This window comes from Typopeltis vanoorti, chromosome 1, assembly GCF_054136105.1.
Source record: "Typopeltis vanoorti isolate ZY-2024b chromosome 1, IOZ_Tvanoo_1.0, whole genome shotgun sequence".
NCBI classification, from domain to species: domain Eukaryota; kingdom Metazoa; phylum Arthropoda; class Arachnida; order Uropygi; family Thelyphonidae; genus Typopeltis; species Typopeltis vanoorti.
In genome coordinates this window covers 176,675,263-176,690,337 of record NC_143549.1, presented here as the reverse complement: position 1 = coordinate 176,690,337, position 15,075 = coordinate 176,675,263, and the positions used below count along the sequence as shown (strand labels likewise).

At 34.2% G+C, this 15,075-nt stretch overlaps 1 protein-coding gene across 1 annotated transcript in view; it reads left to right on the top strand.

Moving 5' to 3' along the window:
* Window positions 1-15,075, top strand: part of LOC150110660 (ATP-dependent DNA helicase DDX31) — a 123,558-nt gene that overhangs the window by 46,524 nt on the left and 61,959 nt on the right. The window contains exon 7 of the mRNA XM_090400124.1: window positions 12,677-12,741. Within this exon, the coding sequence (XP_090256250.1) occupies window positions 12,677-12,741 (65 nt within the window). The remainder of the gene's footprint in view (window positions 1-12,676; window positions 12,742-15,075) is intronic.

Here is a 15,075-nt window from a genome sequence, read left to right as displayed (position 1 = left end):
GAATAGCTTCTCTCTTGGCACCTTGTCATATGCCTTTTCCAAATCGACAAAACTTAAATACAGATCTTTGTTATATTCCCATGCTTTCTCGACTATTTGTCGTAAAGTGAAGATCTGATCCTGACAGCCTCTATTTGGCCTGAATCCAGCTTGTTCTTCACCAAGCTTTTCTTCCACAATTCTTCTCAACCGTTTCTCAAGTATACTTGCATAGATCTTGCCAGGAACACTCAGTAGGGAAATACCTCTGTAATTCTCACATTCAGTTTTATTTCCCTTTTTATATATTGGTACTATGAGAATTCTACTCCAATCATCGGGAATTCATCCCTCTGTCCAGGCTTTCTGAACTATGAAGTGCAGCCACTGTAAGACTTTTATACCACCATACTTCAGCATTTCTGGTCGAATATCATCTACTCCTGATGCCTTTCCACATTTCAAGCCTTTGATGGCTTTTTCTACTTCAAGTATGGATATGTATTCCTGACTGCATGCCTGGTCAGTGTCTTTTACCACTGTGCTATCAGTCACTGCTTGTTTCATTTAGCAGTTTTTCAAAGTAATTACTCCATACACTTCAAGGATATCTTTTTCTCCCGTTTTCATGTCACCTTTATCTCTAACTCCTTTTACAGCACTCTTTCCTCCATTCCTAAGCTTCTTCAACAACCTCCAGAATATTTTGCCGCCTTCTTGATATTTATTTTCTATATTCTTGCCAAAGTCCTCCCCTGACTTTTGTTTAGCTAGTTTTACACAGTGTTTAGCATTCTTGCATTTGTCTCTATATTCTCTGAGAGCACAATCTGACTTATTTGACAGAAACGTTTGATATGCTTCTTTTCCTTCACTGCCTCTTTAACTTCCTGTGTCCACCAGGGAGTTCTGATTTTTTTATCCTTGCAGACAACCTCACCACATGGCTCTCTGGCTGAATCAATCAATGTTTTCTTCAGAGTTTCCCACTGAATCTCCAAGGTTTGATTCCTGTTCTCAAACTCTTTCATTTTTTCTTCAATAATCTTTGTGTATTTTAGTCTACAGTTCACATCTGAGAGCTGCTCAACTTTTGAGCAGTTCTCAGATGTGAGAACTGCTCAGAAAACTTTCTTACATGTCATTCTTTTCAATATGAAATTCAATTTTATCCTGCTCAAGACTAAATAGTGATCACTTCCAATTTCAAATCCTCTGTACACTCTGGTGTCCTGCACCAGGGAGAAAACATCACTATCAACAATAACATAGTCAATGAGACTTTTCTTATTCCTAGCCTCTTCTCTCCATGTGAATTTGTGCACATTTTTATGTTGGAACATGGTGTTAGTAATAACCAGTCCATGTCCTGAGCAGAAATCCAACAGATATTTGCCATTATTATTAGCTTTGCTCTTTTCTCCAAATTTTCCCAAAATATTTTTGTATGTCTCACAATCATTTCCTACTCTGCTATATAGATCTCCAACAAGGACCAACTTTTCATTTTTCATTGCGTCAGTTGCTTTTTCTAAAGCCTCAAAAAATTCCTTCACTTCTACCTTTATAGAACCTTCTGTGGGACCATAGGCACAAATAAGTCTCATTGTCCAGTTCCCCATTCTCATATTTACCCACATTACTCTACTTGAGACTGACTGCCATTCAAGAAGATTAGCGTCGTATTTTGTGTTGAATACATGGCTACTCCTTCTTTTCCTTGATTGTCATTGCCTGAATATAACATTTTGTATTTATTGCTCAGAAAGATCTCACCAGTTTTGGTCTTTTTTTGTTTCAGTCACCCCTATCATGTCGATCTGGTACTTATCTAATTCCTCAGCTAGCTCCATTTCTTTGCCATTCAGGCTTCTTACGTTGATAGTACCGATCATTAACTCTGGTGATGTTTCCAGTAGCTGACTTTTCGCTGTTTGCCCTGGTTCCCTGGCGAAAACAACGGGGGACCTTGTTTAACCGGGCGACGCCCCAGCCAGCATGAAATTTTGTCATGTTGTACCATCATTTTTTTATTTTAGTTTAACCAATAAGAATACAATTTGGTCGGCTAAATCCCAAATTGCCAGCCCATCCTCGTTCGTTCAGTATCCAGGTAGATACCCAACAGGTTGCACCACGAGAAGGTGAGGATTGGACATTAGGTCAGAACCCTGGTCGGTTCTCCGCATTCCTTTAAAGGCTATATGGAGGTCTCCTCTCAGTTATACAGCTTTGACCCTTAAACACCCCATCGAATTGTAGTCCAATATGCATGGTCAAATCTTGTATCTCAGTCTTCTAAGTCACTTCACACCATATCAATGCCATGAATCTGTTTGGTACCATCAACAGGATGGTAAAAAACAGTGTTTGTTGCCACTATTTTCCTGTTTTGTTAACTTTTTCTTTTCCATTTTGTTTAAGTGCCTATACCATCTAAGATAAGCTCTGCTCAATAATTCCGGAATGTTAATGTCAAGTTCTTTCTTAATATTTCCATATTTAATATGTTTCTGCCATGTTCATTCTCCTATTTTTTCTCAGAACTCTCTCATATCTGTAGTTTCTATTTTTTGATCAAATTTTTTATTCCTAACCCAACTTGCAGATCCATAAGTTGAAATTGGTTTGAACATCGTCTTGTATGAACCTAGTTTAGTGCTTTGACTAATTTTCTTATTCCATATAAATTTATTTAGTTGCCTCCCTACCATACCAACTTGGCTAATTCTGTTATCTCTTTCCATATTTAATTTGTCATCTGTTCCCTAAAATTTGTGCCTAAATAGCTGAAAAATGTTTTTTCATGTTCTATGTGTTTTCCATTCAGGATGCAGTTGATGTTTTCAGTATTTCTGCCTATTTTTATGGCCTTTATCTTTTCATTGCTAATTTTCATGCCAGATTTATTACAGCAGTTATTTAAATTTTGTTTGGCTTTCCTACACACTCGAATTGGATTTATTAAGAGCATAGTATCATCTGCATAAAGTAAAGTGCTGATGGAGTATCTCCAGTTTTGATATTTGACCTAATGCTACTTTCCTTCTTAATGTGTGATCCATATAGATGATGCATAACAGTAGTGATAATGTGTCCTCATGTCTCATACCTAATTTAATATCAAGCCATCCTCTTTATGCATCCTTCAGTTCTAATTGCTGACTTACAATTCTAGTATAGACTGTGTTTTGCCTGAATCTGATTTCTTATTCTCTAATTTTCTTTTACACAATATTTCTTGTGTATTCTTAAATTTATCCCATAAATCTTATTGGAATACTTACCAAGGAAATTCCTCTGTAATTCTCCCATTCACTTTTATTTACTTTCTTTAGATGGGTATTATGAGAGCTCTACTCTAATCATCTGGAATTTTAATTTCTGATCATGACTTTTGTATTATACAGTGCAGCCATTGTGAAATTTTTATACTTCCATGTATGGACATTTATGGTCTAATATCTACCCCAACTACCTTTCCACATTTGAGTTTTTTTTTTTGGCTTTTTCTATCTCTATTGAAATGTTTTTTCTACTTCTGAAAGCTATGGAAAATATGTTTTCAATATCTTCTGGAACATTTTGTCTTTCTGATATTTATTTTCTATATTCTTGCTAAACTCTTCCCATGACTTTTGTTTAACTGCTTTTAGACATGCTTTCTTACATTTTTTGGTGTATTTTCTCAGAGCACAGGCTGATTACTTGCTAGAAACCTTCAATTTGTTTTCTTCTTTTCCATTACTGCCTCTTTAAAAATCACGGAGTTATGATTTTTCTATCCTTTCAGACATCTGGCTTAATCAATCAATATTTTATGTTGATTAAGGGATAACTGCATTCGTCATTATAATACTAAGTTCAGTCATAGACATAGTTGAAAATTATTTAAGACTGATTAAGCTACAGATATTTCAATTCACATATCACGAACCCCATTCGGTGTATGACAGTTATCCTGAAATGGTTTAACAGGCTGTCTGCACACTGAAATGTGCAGAATTATTATGATTTGAATTATTTTATTAATAAAAACACTAATAAAGTATAACAAACAAAAAAAAAAGATTCACCAATAAAACTGGATTTTTAACAGGAGAATAAAAAACTTTCATTTTAATCAATCAGATTTACACTTAGCACTGTTAAACCAACAATGAAAATTATTTTGCATTGAAGCCTGTCCTCCATACAAAAATATTGTGATAATGAACTCTTATAATTGTTTGTGTACATCATCTTCTCAGGTTGAAACTATTCAGAGTTGAATTTCCAATTGCTATTATTTCCATTGATTTTTCTATCATGTCTATGACAGTCAGAGATTGCTTTTGATGGTAGTACTTTAAAGTATGAGACTATATGCTCTTATAAATATAATTGTCAACTTTTGCTACTACAAATGGTGTGATTTGAAACCAGAATCAAAATGACTAAATTTTTAGAGAAATTCTGAATACCAGATTTCATTGTTTTCACCTAGTTAGTGTAGAATTAGTATCACTTTAAATCATTTCATTAAAAGTGTTCTAATTGAAACCAAAATTGAACCATATGGACATTTTCTGGTGTACATTCTAAATCCCCAAATCAGAGTAGACTTATTGTAGTATATAATTTTGGCAATTTTTCCCTTTGTGCCCCTGCAAATTACTCATTGGTAAAAAAAATTGGAAAGACTTGACCCATTTTAACCCCCCCCCCAAATCCACATTAAATTTGAATAAATTTCATCCAGATAGTCCCAGAATAGTTTAGACATTGTTGGACAGAACAAATCTTACAAGTGCTTTGAATTTTTTCAAATTGCACCTAAAAATAATATAAAAAAACATATACAGCACACTTTCAATTAACCTAGTTGGGATTATATGGTTTGTGGATTATCCCTGGGTGGATCTTTCTTTCACCAAGTATTTGATTAATAAAATTTCTTCTCAACAATTGCTCTTAGTCATTTTTCAATAAAGTTTCCAGTATTCTTTATTCACTTTTGCCATCGATGAGTGAAGCACTGTATACTGATCCCATAAAACAGTTCCTCGTTGTCCACAAAATGTTGGATAATGAGGAGCTGTTCAGTAAAATATACATTCCAGATGGATCCATTAACTTTCTGGATGCAGAGGAGGAGGAGGAACTGGAATACAAGAATATAGATGGGTAAGTTAGAGGTATTGAAGCCATTTGCAAGAACTTGATTTGAATACAGGAGTGGAATTGGATTGGATATCTGCACCAGTGATATGGGAGTGGGCAAGTGAATTAGCAGATCCCCTAACTGGGCTGTTCAATCCAACTCTTGGCATGAGTAAGATTCCTGATAAGTGGAAAGAGGGTAAGATAATTCCATTATATATATAGATTTAGTGAGAATAGTCATTGTCTCTGTAATTGTCATTAAGATGCTGGTAAGGACATGCATTCATTCTTTGGAAACAAAATGGTGGTTTTGTTAAACATAGGTCTTCTTTAGTCTGCTCACATTCTGTAAAAATGACAACAGTGTTGGATAGAGAAAATGGATATACATGATATTTCTGGATTTTGCCAAGTCATTTGAGATAATTCCACATGGGAAGTTGCCTGTACCTTTAAGTTTGTATGGCAACTTCCCATAAGAGATAAAAAAAAAGGCTACCATTGTGGTATCTCAGGATTTTGTACTTGGGTCATTATTTAACTTATCTATTAATGATATTGGAGATGATTGAGAGCTAGAGGGTAATATTGCTATTTGCTGATGATGCAAAGTTGAAAGATGATAAGGAATATAGCTAATAGAAATCTCTGTAGATTGATTTGAACAAGCTGGCTCTGTTGGCAAATGAAGTGTTAGATTCAGTGTTTTCAAATGTAAGGTTATGCATTTTGGACTGAAGACATAGTAGATAGAGTATTATATTAATGGAAATTTGCTGTGTGTAATCAGTGAAGCTAGATCATCACATTGGATAACCAGTATTGGAGAGAATACCAACTTATAGGAATAAGAAAGTTATTCTCCCACTTTATAGGGCTTTGGTAAGTCCACATGGACTATTATGCTTGGGTATGGTTTCCTGGGTGTTGTGGAGATGGAAAGACAGTTGAAAAGATCCTGCAGAGGATAACCAAGATGATATTCTAGTTTGTGGAATTGTGCATAAGAGGACAAATTAAAGAAATATCTTCAAAGTTTGTGAAATAAATGGATGTAAAAAGATGTAGAGACATACATGTTGGTCAGGCATCTTATAGGTACAGATAAAATGTAGTTCATATTGGGTGGTCATCCCTGGAAGATGAGTTAAGATATGGTTATGAAGAATTTGAAATTCAGGTATTTCCCATGTTATAGGGTGAGTTTGCTGATTGCATTACTATCATGTGTTATGAGTCGATCTCAGTAAATGTATTCAGGAAGAGATGATAGGTGTGCAGGCAGTGAGCAACATAGAAGGGGGCCCTCCCTGATTAGTCCATATGCACACTCGAGCAGAGGTCGACAACCTTTTCACTAAAAAAGGGCACCCCAAAATGGTTGGCTTGTGACAAAGGGCATTTTGCCTTAATTTTGCTGGAGGAGAAGTTGTAAGCTTAAAGTACATTCAATACATATTTATTTTAAATGAATTGATTAATACAAAATTCTACTTACAAACTTAAGTATGTACTTCAAAAAAAAATTTTTTTTTTTTTTTTTTTTGCAGATATTGATCTAACTTATTATAATCTGGCATGTAACTGGAATTTCCAATTTTTAGGCAGTGGTCTAAATGAGAATCATTGAGCCTTGATTGATATGATGCACTTCTGTCACTAGCCTAGTGCAACAGAAATGCGTAACCCATAACTGGCGATGTGTCGTTCGCATACACACTAAAAAAAATAGAAGGTTGTTCGATGCTTTGATATCTAGCACAGTGGTGGGCACTTTAAAAATGCTTTGTGGGCACGTGGGTGCCTGCGAGCCCCATGTTCCTGACTCCTGTTCTAGAGTCTTCGGACTCATTGAGGACTCATAATAACAATGATAAAGAATTCACATATTATTGCATTTCAGAGTTTATTTCTGAATCACTATTTGGCAAATGAAGTGGAATGGAAGAAGGGAGTTTTTCATACTTGACATGCTCTTTAAGGTTTTGATAATATCCAAGATGTTTGCACTACTTAATGATAAACAGTTTTGTTTATTTCATAGATATGTTGGCAAAAAAGTACTGTCAAAGCTTTAATATTGGTTTTTAATATGTAATATACCAGGCTCTTTCTTATAAATTTTTGAATGTGTTTAGGATGGAATTTCTTTAACCATCTTAGTGGTGGATATTCAAAGCATTTCTGAAAAGCTCTTAAATTCTTCACACAAAAACCTAATGTGTTATCTGGAACATCAACAGACACAGATCTTATGTAAACAGTCATGTACAATTGGTTAACTGGAAGAAATTCTCAAAATTATTAAAAGCTGAAGTATATCCCTTCACTTTAAACTGCATTAATTTTTTTAATAACCTACTAGATATACCACATTTATATAGTGGTTATATAATTGATTCACAGTAAGTGAAATTTGAGTTACATTTTAAAGGAAGTCCTTTGTGAGTGCTTCATATGTATGCACCACGTATTTGTAGCAGTTATATGTCATATAGTACATGTGTTATTAAGTAATAAAAATAATTTGAAGCAGTTGATAAAAGAAGCACACTTTTTGAATCCTTTCATTATAAGATAAAAGTAAAGACTTAAAATTTTAAGTTGCTGTAATTTTATGTTGTGTTCTTAGCACTAATCCTGAATGTTAGTTTTTGACCAGAATGTTTGATCATATGTGCAACATGGGCATCATTCTCATAGTGCTGAATGCACTTGTATTTATCACTTTATCAATTTATCTCTATATCACTTAGGAAACAGCCATGGTGAGGATTTAATAACAATAATTGCTATATATTGCTATTGAGCTATTTGTTTAATTCGTGGGTTGTCTGGCTATCAGAACTTTCTTTCTTTTGTAAAGTTAAGGGTTTGCCACATCTTCATTCAAGTTTCAACTTCTGGTTATGGTACAAGATAGTCCAAGAATTTGGAAAGTTGACTGAAGTGAGCTGGTGTTAAACAATAAACATTCTATTTGAATAAGTGTTCTGTTTAGTAGGTTCTTTGATCTACTTGGCATAGTCAGTGATGCAAGGAATTTTTTTACTTCATGATCTATGTTTTTAATTTCTCATTGGCAAGGCTTTTATTGTGTAATTTGTTTATTTTAAGTTTATTATGAGTTCACTGTTGAACTCAAGGAAAATAGAATTACTGTATTTGATCATTTCTTTTTGTTATAATTTAGAGTACCATAGAAGTTACTCTCTCTCTCTCTCTCTTCTCCCCCATCCCAAAATGTGTAGGATGCAGTTATCTGAACAAAAAAAGCTGCACTCATCAGCTTTGATATACAATTTCCTCTTGTTGTAACTTAAAACATCACAAATCTTTTATTTTCTCTCTCTCTCTCTCTCTCTCGGCTGCCTCCTCCTCCTCATACAGTAGGGCTTAAACCCTTGCAGGTTTTATCATCATCATCATCATCATCAAATTCCTCCCATGTACCCTCAAGGGGTGTACAGGATATGATAGTACTACATGAAAAAAATTACATCATTACTAACTTCCTATCTACAATTTTTCTCCAAATCAGTCTGTTATTTGTCAAGATTCCAACATCATCAGATCTTATATTTCTATCGTCTAAGGCACTTTCTACCGCATCATTCCACCTATATCTCAGTCTTCCTCTGTGTCGTTTTGCTGCAAACCTGGCAGAGAACACTTGTTTTGCTAATCTTTCTTCGCCCATTCTGTTTAAGTGACCATACCACCTGAGATTAGCTCTGCTAATGCATTCTTGGATGCTGACAATGTCAAGTTCTTTCCTAATATCCTCATTTTTAATATGATATTGCCATTGATGCCATCTGTTCACACTTCTAATCTTTCTCAGGACTTTTCCGAGGTTAACAAAATCATTTGCTCAACTTATGGAGATGTATTGAAGGTTAACAAATGTCAGCAATGGTTTAGGAGATTTGCAGAAAAAAATTTTGATCTCTCTGATCGTCCTCGATCTGGAAAACCTCTTACTCTAGATGACGATGCTCTTAAGACTCTCGTTGAATCGGATTCAAAACAAACCATACAAGAATTAGCAGAGAAACTTAATTCATCATGGTCAACTGTCCAAGAGCACTTACATAAGAGTGGCAAGGTTCTTAAACAGGGTGTATGGGTACTGCATGAACTGTCAGACAACAATAAAGCACAGAGACGGACGATTTGCAATTCATTGACCAGACAACGAAATGACCCCTTTTTGGAACGAGTTGTAACTGGTGATGACAAATGGGTGCTGTATAAGAATATTAAATGCAAAAAACAGTGGCTTTCTCCAAATCAAACTCCAATTCCAACACCTAAAGATGGACTTCATCCACAAAAGGTTCTGTTACGTTTGGTGGGATATTCATGGAATTATTCATTACGAACTCATGGAACAAGGTAAGACTATCACAGCAGCCATCTACTGTGAACAATTAGAGCGACTACATCAAGCATTGTTAATCAAACGTTCTGTGCTTGTCAATCGAAAAGGGGTAATTTTGCAGCAAGATAATGCAAAACCACATTCTGCAAGAATGACTCAAGAAAAAATTAGGCAATTAGGATGGGAACGTCTACCACATCCTCCATATTTGCTGGATATTGCTCCTGGTGACTATCACTTATTCAGGTCCTTAGAACACAGCATAAGAAATAAAACCCTTCCGTTCGCAAGATGATGTACAAAGGAGTTTGATATCAGTTTTTGCCTCCAAAGAAAAAAATTTTTTCAAAAAATGAATTCTAAACTTAGTAGATCGTTGGAATAAGGTTATAATTAACGATGGCGATTATATAATCGAATAATGTTAATTTTTTCTTTAATAAAATTTATATTAAAAATGTAGTTAAAAAAATTGATTACTTTCCGGTCCCCCTTATAGAACCATTTCGTTTTGAGGAAGATAAAATTGAATATGGTATTGAAAAGAATGATGTGGCAGAAAGTTCTAAGAAGAATTAGTCAAGTGAGCTGCTTCTTTCAGTGATGAACTATAGACTCAAATATTATTCAAGAAAAATGAAATAGTTTAAAGACAAGAATAACTCCTTGTAGACTCATTGGAAACAATAAAACATTAATTGATTTAGCTAGGAAAGCATGTGGTGAAGCTGTTTGCATGGGTAGAAAAATCAGAAGTTTATGGTGGACTCAGAAAGTTAGAGGCAGTCAAGAGAAAGAAGAAAGCATATAGAAAGTTCCTAGGAAGTAAAGCAGCACATGCTCGAGAGGATACAGAGAAAAGTATAAGAAAGTATTGTGTAAAAGCAGCTAAATTAATGGGAAGACTTTGGTAAGAATATAGAAAATAAATATGAGATAGGTAGAAAATGTTCTGGAGACTATTAAAGAAGTTTAGAAATGGAGGAAACTAGTAAAAGAAATTAGATGATAAAGGTGATATGAAAACTGGAGATATTTTAGTTATCTGGAGTAATTACTTTGAAAGATTGCTAAATGATTGATAGAAGAGTGGAAGAAAATAGTCAAGAGATAACAATGCAGTCAAGAGTACTATCAGTGCTAGAGTGAAAAAAGTCGTCATTAATCTGAAATGTGAAAAGGCAGCTGGAGTAGATGATGTTCAACCAGAAAGTTTAAGGTATGGAATTATAAAAATTTTACAGTGGCTGGCTGGCTGCACTGAAAAATTCAGATGGTCTGAAGGTTGAATTATTACCCATTGCTCATATTGCCCATCTATAAAAAAATGATGTGAGAATTAAAGAGGAATTTCCTTATTTGAGTGTTCAGGTGAGATTTATGCAAGCATAATTGAGAGGAGGTTAAAAAAAATTATGGAAGGGAAATGTGGAGAAGAACAAGCTGTGTTCAGGCTAAACAGAGGGTGTCCAGGATCATATTTTCACTTTAAGACATAATAGATGAAGAATCATGCAATATAACAAGGACCTGTACAGCTTTGTGAATCTGGTAAAGGCATATGCAAGGTACCAAGAGAAAAGCTGTCCTAAACTAAATGGTACATTATATCAAGCTATACATAGTCTCCATTGGAAGAGTAAGTCAGCAGTTAGAATTGGATGAATTACTGAAGATGGCTTTATGTTAAATCACATATGAGACAAGGATGCTCCACTGTTCTTCATCTATCTAGATCACATTATGAAGGAAATTGGCATTATGTCAGAAATCAAAATTGGAGATATTCAACTCAGCTCTTTACTTTTTTGCAAATGGTGTCTTTTTAAACAAATCCAGTATAAGTCCATACATTCCCAAACTAAATTGAATAATAGCTGTTATTCTGTACACCGTTATTCAAATTTTCTGATTCAAACAATTGTTCAGAAAATTCAGAAGTGCTGCTATTGTGCTAATTGACATTTTCTTGGCATATGTATGCATACAGCCATAGTAGGTGTACTTTTGTGATTGTATTATTATCATCATCATCGTTTATTTATAATTTTACAATTATAAATAGGGAAACCAGTCTAAACAAATAAGTAGTCTGTGTGCACTAAGACAGGACTTGGAGGTTCTTATGATGTGAAGGAAAACCAGGCTTCTCTGTGATATGCTAACTGACAGATCTCTGATGCGGAGAGTTGGGGAGAAACAGGGAGAATATTGCTGATGTATTTCCAATATTGAGTTCGGGGTCTGCCTCTTTTTCTTTTTCCATCTGTAGGGGGCATAGAGGACCAGAGCATCAAAGGTGCAGATGATGGGTGTCTGAGTTGGTGTTCGAGCCATTTTATTTAGTTTCTTTGAACAGTGCTGAGTAGAGGATCTTGCTGGGTTTCATCTAATATATTAGAGTTGGGAATGTGGTCTTGTCAGGAGTAATCCAGAATATTTCTTTGACAAGTAGTTCCAAAGCTATTTATAATATTGGTTGCTGCTTTTGTTGAGATGTTCCAGGTCTGGGAGCCGTATAGAAAGATAGACCTGACTGGTGCACTTGTAAAGACGAATCTTCGTCTCCTTTGACATGAGGCTCGACTTCCATACTATGTTATATTATACTGTATTATATACATAATATATTATACTATATTATATATTGTATATAATTTTTAATTATCTAGATTGATGTACTAATTCTTATTATACTAATATATTATTCCTTATTATTGTCAGTAATATATCTTAGTAGGGTAATGTTTTTTGCCTGTAGTATAGTATACATATGCTGGCATTAAAATGACAACTAGTTAGCAGTTGTATACTATTGCTTTTGAATTTTAAACTTATTTTTAATTTGTACCAAGGATGCTAAATGAGGCATACAGCAAAATATTGCATTAGTTTAATTTAGTTATTAAAACTAAATATTCAGTGTTTTGCTTGGTTTCATATAGCTTTCTCAACCTATCAAACCTTCAGTCAGCTAGCTTCTTGCCAGAATTATTAACTGGCAAGGTGATTGAGTAACTTTTCTTTTAATGTTTTATCATGAATTTGTTGAAAGGTGACTAGTTCACCTTCAGTGTATTCATTTTGTTTTGAAATGCAGCTCTTGATTATAGAAATTATACCTTACAAATTGCTGCAACTACCTAATCTGTTTATGCTTCTGATTAGGCATTCACTTGGATTGTTCCTGGTTGTTTAATGGGAGGTGAAAAGAAAAAATCAGAAAAGGCAAGGTATTGTAAATTTTTCTATAACTATTAATTCATTTGTAGTGAGTGTATGGCATTGTTTCTGGAAGGTCCTAGTATTTGACTGTGCATTCCTAAAAAGATGGTAGAATCATAAGTGATTTTTCAGTGGGGTATGTTATGATGAGCAGGTGTCCTCTCACCAATTCTAAAAATATTGTTAACTTTTCTCCTCTTAAATCACAAGATCACTATTAGAACCAGATAATATTATAATGCATTTTAAAAACATCGAATAATCATCAAATTCCTGATGCATACCCTCAAGGGATGAACAGGATACTATGACGATGCCACTTGACAAGTCTACTTTGCTACTAAATCGATATTAACAGTTTTCCCCCAAATTAGTCTGTTTTCTTCCAGAACTCCAATATTGTTCAGCTTTTGTATTTCCTCTAAGGCACTTCTAGCTGCCATCAATCCATCTACATCTTGGTCTTTCCGTTTTTTGGCCATTTGCTATCAGATGCTTGCTTTGCTAATCTTTCCTCTCTCATTCTGTTTAAATGACCATACTGCTAAGATTAGCTTTGCTTATGTTCTAGAATGCTAACTGTGTTCGGTTTCCCCTAATATCTTCAATTTTAATATGATTCTACTATTGATGACTTCTGTTCATTTACCTAATTTTTCTCAGAACTCTTATGTTTGATTTTCAGTCTTTGATTGACTGTCTTAACTCTAACCCAGCTCTCAGATCCATTAATGTACTTCTGGTTTACTGTTGTGACTTAATTTCTCTCTTATTCCATATAGATTTATCAGTTGACTTTCTCCTATACTATGTTTGCTAATTCTGTTGTCTATTTCAATACTTTGCCATCTTCATTAAAAATTGTGCCTAAATAGCTGAAATATTTTTCTTGATCTATAGGTTTTCCATTCAGAATGCAATTGAAGTTTTCTATGTTCCTACCTATTTTTATAGTCTTTATCTTTTTATTACTCATTTTATTATTATCTGAGACTGTTATTAGTTGTTATAACCTTCTCTTAAACTCATTCACACTACATGTATTTCAATAGGCAAACTGTTCCACTCACTGCTCTCTGGGAGGAAAAATCTAGCCCTGACCCCTATTCTTAACTGCATGCAAAATTAATTTCCATTTATGTACGCTTGTCTATCCCTGTGTTCATTTTTGTGCCAAATTTGTTATAGCAGTTATTCAGTTCAGGAATCCTGCAGACTCGTACCAGATTTATTTAAGAGTATAATATCATCTGCATAAATTAAAGAACTCAGTTGAATATCTCCAATTTTGATATCATGCCTGATGCTATGTTCATAGTGTGAACCATATAGGTGATATGTACAATTGTCTTACACCTGATTTAGCATCAAACTATTATCCTTTACCTCCTTTAATTCTATCAGCCGACTTGTATCTAAAATATATACTATGTATTGCTTGATATAATGGCCTGTTTTCACTACATAATTGTAGCATTTTGAACAGATTTTCTATTGTCATATTGTCATATGCCTTTTCCAGATCTGTAGAATCGAAATACAGATTCTTGTTATATTCTCGTAATTTCTCATCTATTTATCTTAAAGTGAAAATCTGATCTTGACAATCTCTATTTGGTCTAAACCCACCTTGTTCAAGTTTCCCTTCCAGAGTGTTTAACCTCTTCTCAAGTATGTTTACATAAATGTTCCTGGAACATTAAGCAGGAAAATTCCTCTGTAATTGTTACATTCAGTTTTATTTCCTTTTTTTTTAATAGATGATACTATGAAAGTTCTATTCCAATCATCTGGAATTCGACCTTCTAATCATGCCTTCTGAATTGTGCAGTGCAGCCACTTGAAAATTTTTATACCACCATATTTTAACATTTCTGGTCAAATTTCTGACTTTTTCTATTCCTTTTGAATATTTCCTACCACTGTTCTGTCACCTCTTATTTATTTAGCAGTTGTTCAAAGTAATTAATCCAGATATCTAGGATATCTTCAGTTTTTATGTCACCATTATCATTTCTGATTAACGATCTTCCATTATCTTTTGTAATCAGAAGTCTTGAGGATACTTTTATAACAGAATATACTGACAATGTAAGAAAGCAAAGTAGCATGCTGCTTTGCTTGCATACATTTCTGTCTTCAGTTTTCATGTCACCTTTATCATATCAGATTCCTTTTGTAGTACTTTTCCCTTCATTCCAAAGATTTTCAAACTTTCCAACAGCTATCTTCCAACCCATGACATGGGTTGGAAGATAGCTCAAGTTTATATTGCAAAACATTTCTTTTGAGTTTGTGTAACCACTTCCAATATGGAATCCTGTCTGATGACTTAGAATCCA